Source organism: Limulus polyphemus, unplaced genomic scaffold (genome assembly GCF_000517525.1).
Source record: "Limulus polyphemus unplaced genomic scaffold, Limulus_polyphemus-2.1.2 Scaffold1323, whole genome shotgun sequence".
Taxonomy (NCBI): Eukaryota; Metazoa; Arthropoda; class Merostomata; order Xiphosura; family Limulidae; genus Limulus; species Limulus polyphemus.
In genome coordinates this window covers 185,953-191,923 of record NW_013666933.1, presented here as the reverse complement: position 1 = coordinate 191,923, position 5,971 = coordinate 185,953, and the positions used below count along the sequence as shown (strand labels likewise).

At 30.4% G+C, this 5,971-nt stretch overlaps 1 protein-coding gene across 1 annotated transcript in view; it reads left to right on the top strand.

Moving 5' to 3' along the window:
• Positions 1 to 5,971, top strand: part of LOC106463095 (apoptosis inhibitor 5-like) — a 30,570-nt gene that overhangs the window by 12,985 nt on the left and 11,614 nt on the right. Inside the window, exons 5-7 of the mRNA XM_013923064.2 lie at positions 186 to 326; positions 1,364 to 1,429; positions 2,694 to 2,888. Of these exons, the coding sequence (XP_013778518.1) occupies positions 186 to 326; positions 1,364 to 1,429; positions 2,694 to 2,888 (402 nt within the window). The remainder of the gene's footprint in view (positions 1 to 185; positions 327 to 1,363; positions 1,430 to 2,693; positions 2,889 to 5,971) is intronic.

Genomic DNA, 5,971 nt, shown 5'->3' with positions numbered 1-5,971 from the left:
TGTATCTGTTTTTGTTTGTCAGGTAATGGAAGATGTGACATTGTATCTGTTTTTGTTTGTCAGGTAATGGAAGATGTAACATTGTATCTGTTTTGTGTGTCAGGTAATGGAAGATGTAACATTGTATCTGTTTTGTTTGTCAGGATAATGGAAGATGTAACATTGTATCTGTTTTTGTTTGTCAGATAATGCAAGATGTAACAGGAGAAGAATTTATTACCCTGATGAGTGTTTTATCAGGACTTAAACTTTCAAAAACAATACCTGGCCAGCAAACATTAGTAGACATGGCAGTTGATATGTTGGACATAGACAAAGAGTTTGAGGTAGGGTATTGTTAGCAGTAAGATTACAGTAACTAGATTATTTAGGAAAGGCGAGGTTAAAAAATCGGCCATTGCATGTTCTTGAGAAGGTAGGGTTGATTTCCTTTTAAATTCATATTAGATTTAATAAAGAACTGTGTAAGATATTATATATAACTTTGGGTTTTATGATGAACAAACAATTTAAAACATAATTTTTTTTTCAAAGTTGTTTTTGAATTTAACGCACGAAAGTTATACACTTCAAATTCTGTGTTTTTAAATGTGTGTAGAATTATTCAATATTTGTGTGATACAATGCAAACATTTGTATTTATTATTGGTAGAAATTGTCATTGTGAAAAAACATTTTAAGGATATAACTACACAAAACCATTTTAAAGGGTTTACAGGTTGCACTTTGTTTCCAATCTGACTAGATGCTAAGATGCCTGGAATATTAGAAAGCTAATCTTTATCACTTCAATTTTGTTTCTTTTACTTTGGACTGATTGGATGAAAAGGTTTTCACTTTTAAAAAGGGCATTCTTGTGGAGGTGCCAGACATGTAGAAGAACGAGAGGTGTAAACAAATAAGTGACTCTGTCTCCATTAAAACTTGTAAATATTCTTAGTGGAAAATTTGATCAAGTCGAAGCTCTGAAAACTATCCAACAGTAGTATACAGTGTAAGAATGCAACTTTTTGAATGACATTTGTGTGCATCATTTTTTTTTTTTTTTTGTACGAAATTAAAAATTTCTCTGAGTTCAAATGTTATAAAGATTAACAGCTTTTAAAGTACAAATATTAGATAAACAACCCAAATTTACTGATGTACAAAAATGTAAAGTTAATCACCTGATTAGTTTGACGTAACACGTGCATCATTTTCAAAGGTATACTGTGTAAGTGTGTGTATTTGTGTATCTTGAATATAAAAATACTCAAACAATTCAAAATATAATTTGTTTTATTAGTTATATTTTTTCTGATGCTTAATATATAAATGATTTAAAGCACACCCCTTTTATAAAAAATTATACTTGTATTTTCAGCACACTGATTCTGATAGTGTTGTGAGAGTCATGCAGTGTATTAGACAAGCCCTACCATTTTTTAATGTAAGTTGTATTTTTTGTTATTACTTTTTTAGCACAAAAAAATCTCTCAAAGTTTTCAGTAGAATATTAACCCTTTGGCTGCAGCTGCTTTAAGAACCATACACTGTATACAACACACTTTCATTCAACTGCTGGAGTTGAACTGTATCGTCAATAGGTTAACTGCAGTTTGAAGTCGTGGAGAATACTAATTCTGCTTCTTTTTTGTGATACTAACTCATCAAAATAAAAAAAAAAAGTATATTTAATCAAAATACATTAAAAAATAAACAAAGGAAATAAAAGAAATTGTTACAGTGAACATGTGGAAGCTAAGAGCTCTGACTGAGACTCGTACTCAGTTGAAACTTGAGGTGGCACGTAGTTTGAATTCTTCGGTTATTGAAGGTGCATTTAAACAGAACTTATTAACTGAAAAAAAAATCTAATTAAAACTTGTGCCAGTCCATCATGCCTTGATTTCTCACTTCCCACTCATTTTTATTTAGCATTATCAACATTGTAATAGCAATTTAAGAATAGTTTGATACTTGCTGTTCCGTTTTTAGCTAATTAATGTATGTTTAAATTGTCAACATAAGTATTTTTTTTATTTTTTCATAAAAAGAAAGATGTCTTATTGTTCATAGATCTCATTTTAAGGGATTTTCGTATGATATGCCACTATAAACCAAAATTAGTAGAGGAAATATCTTATTGTCAAGCATTTGCATAGCAATTTTGACTTTAGCAGTAGTTAAACTTGGTTCTTATGTTGCACGAGCTCTTATATTTAGGAATTGACTTAATCTGTTGCAAGTTATTTTAAAATTTTGTCCTGTGTATGTACTTTATTTTTCCTAAATAGTTTGTTGCATATTCAGAATTATTCAGTTTACTGGCAGTAGATATAAAGTGGCAAAAACTGGTAAGATTGAGTGTCAGTTAGTTGTTATAAACCTTAAAAAACGTGAAACATCAAAATTGTTGAAATTGAAATGTGGTCACTATTATCCAGTGACAGTTGTTCTGAAGGACTGATGTTTCAAGTATAAAGTACTTGATGTAGCTGTGTTCACTATTATCCAGTGACAGTTGTTTTGAAGGACTGATTTTTGAAGTATAAAGTACTTGATGTAGTTGAACATTTAAAAAATAATAATCATTATTGTAAATCTTGTTTGAAAAATTATTTGTAATTTATATGTTGTAGTGCAAAGATATAGAAGTCAGTGCTAACAGTTCAACTTCAGTGTGATATATCTTTTCATTACTGTTTTTTTAGCCATACGTCAGCTCAGGTCGATTTGTTCAGTATTTCTGTAAACAAGTGGTTCCAGTACTCGAAAGTATTCCCACTATAGAAGAAGGGACAGATGTTAGTTTAGAGTTGTTGAAACTGTTAGCAGATATGGCTCCTTGTGCTATAAATTTGGAGAATAATCAAAAGTGTCTTGAAATTGTCTTCAATAAATTACTGGTAATATATTTTTTTATAATTTCTGACATTTATTTTCTGTGGGGTTTCTCATCACCCCATCTTCAATTAAATATTAGTAAGATATATGTATTATCTAATACCTATTTTTTGATATGATTTGTGATGACGTGGCACCCTAATAGTGAAATAATTTTAGTTGTAAAATTTACTGTGAATTATGATCTTAGTCTTGAAAATATGTTTTAATAACTATAAAATGTTTCATAAAAAACACATAAAAGGTGCTATTGTGAAATGAAAAACAAATATGAAACCAAAATAAATTGTAAATATTGCGAGTTAAATTAGGAACATTGACAGTCAAAAACTGTTGACTCTTAGAAAAGTGTGGGAATTTAATTTATAAAATTGGCTCTAATATCAGAATTGATGTTGATGTTTTTATTATCGTAAACTCAAGTGATTCCAGTAACATTAAATTCAATTTGAATCTCCCATTTGGTTAGGCCACCTAGTGGTAAGTCTGTAGGACTTATGACACAAAAAATTGGATTTCAATACCCATGGTGTGCAGAGCGTAGACAGCCCATTGTGTAGATTTGTGCTTAAAACAACCAAACCATTTGACTAAAAATTTTAAATAGAACAAAAATAAAGAACTTCAAGTTAGGTAATAAGAAGAACTTTACTTTCTTTAAGGTGTTTAGCATTATTTTACCAACTAATTTGTCATGGTATCTTCACTTAGTTATTACTTTATTTCATTAAGATGTTCCTATTTTTATTGGCTTTATATCTAGAAATAAATGCTTGAAGTTTTGGATAACATCTGGGTCTTTTGTGGATTTTACAAACAGTTTTACATTCCCAGAGTAGGATCACGTGTTAGGAAAAACGAGCTTACTTTTGTGGTATTCCCAGATGTACTGATTGAACTTTGGGTAGTAACCAAAGATAACAGGAGGAATGGCAGAAACTGTTGTGTGGAATTAGATCTGAATTAGACTCTGACTGATTTTGAAGAAAGAGACCAAACAAAGTACAAAATACATCCTTGAGATGTGAAAAAGGTGTTGTCGAAACCTCTACAGATACTAAGTAATAACTATCCTATATAATTATGGAGCAGACTCTTCCAAGAGAAAGCTTTAGGTAACAGTAAAAGGTAATGACCCATAACAATAAGTAAACTAATGCAACCACAAGTATAGTCACATTTCAAAACCAATCTGTGTCATTAAACCTATATGCTTAACTGTATGCACACATGTGTGAAACTCTTGAAAATTTTAGGTGAGCAATTTTTAAACTAAATAGAAAAGAACCATCTAGTATGCTTTTATACATAGTTAGCTTTTCCAGAGTAGGATACCAAAGGTAGTGAAGATCTACAGACAGGTTTACTGCTGTAAAGTAATATCCCAAAGTAGAGAATTCTTTTACTGACTTACTTGCTCAGAGTAGATTTCTAAAGTATGAAGGACTTTACAGACATGTTTACTTCCTCAAAGTTGAGTTCCCGAGAAGGAAGATTGTAGAAGTAATTTACTCCTTCATCCCTCAAGGAAGAAAGGATTTTACAGACAAGTTTACTTCCTTAACCCTAGGTGTACAGTATTGGTGCATTTCATTAACCTCCATTTCTGTGAAGCTATACATAGCATTGATTACCATAATTCTAAATTTACTAATTGCATTTTCACAGAATTTGATAAGTTTTTAGTCAAGATCTTATATATTTTGCGAATCATGGTGTCTGTCTCCAATTTGAAAAGTTGCATACGCTGGCAAAGCTCAACATTCACTTTTCAAATGGCAGGAGAACAAGCATGAATAATGTTGATGTCAAATTTTATTTTGCAAGCAGGATATTCTACACTAAATTGTTAGGAATTAATCACACTGTCATTTACATTTCAAAATGTGATGTAACTTAAGAATAAATATGTAGATTTACTGTTTGTTATCGTTGAGCAGCTCTTAGTGTGACTGAAATACTCAACAATTACTTTTTGCAGTGGGTGGTATAAGTAGCTTGGAGCTTCGGCTCTTAGTGGAACCAAGCATGAAACATAATTAAACTTTTTAAAGTCCATGCAATAATTTATATTGATAGATTACCTTAAACGTTTCCCATAAATGGGGGATGGGTAATTTTGCTGGATTAACATAAACTTTTCTGGTCACTGGGGACGGGTACTTTTACTTGTTACAAGTATGTTGTACACAAAAAAAAATCAGAATTCTTAATAAAGTATTTTCACTAAATATTTTTCTGTGAATTTACTGAGTCGGTCTAACACTGATTCTGACTAGTCTGACTACAAGGTGATTTGCATATTAAAAATAAAAATATTATTTCTTGCCTTTCATATTTCATTTCCATAATCTCTGGAACCTCCTAAACGAATATCAAATGTTTTTTCAATAAAAGTTTGTACTTTATCTCTTATTTTCTCTACCCCAGCACCATCTGCAGCAAATGTTGAAAAGTATGAAATAAAATCAAAAATATGTTTTTTTTTCACTAGAACAATTACAGATTATAACTTACAACTACAATTATTTATCTTAAAAACTTTAGACCACTTAACTTTTCACAAATGCTTTAATTCAATTTTATTATTTTATTGCTGTTTGAACCATGTTAAGTATTGTTACAAGCAGTAAATAGGTGGGTGATATAGGGAGTAAGAAAACGAATTAGATTACATCATAAACATCTAACTTGGTAGTAACTGCTTGTGCATTGCTCGAGGAGTGATGACCAAAATTTTTTTGTACTTAAGTTTTATTATTTAACCTAATCCATTTTTAATTATTAGATGCTAGTTATTTTGTTAAAAAATATATAACAGATACAAAATATACATAAAAACAAGAAATTTAAGACTTAGCAAATACTTGAAAAGGTTTTTTGTTGTACAAAACTTGAAGATAGATTTTATATATGGAAACATCTGTTAGCTGAGTTCTTGCACAGATCTTAAAATATAACGTTGATAAATGGAAACATCGGCACATGTAGATAGATACGTAGGTCTTGAAAGTCGAGTTGTTCAAAACTTGAAAATAGCATGGTTAACTGGACCAATTGTTGGTTGAGATGTTGCAAAAGAAAT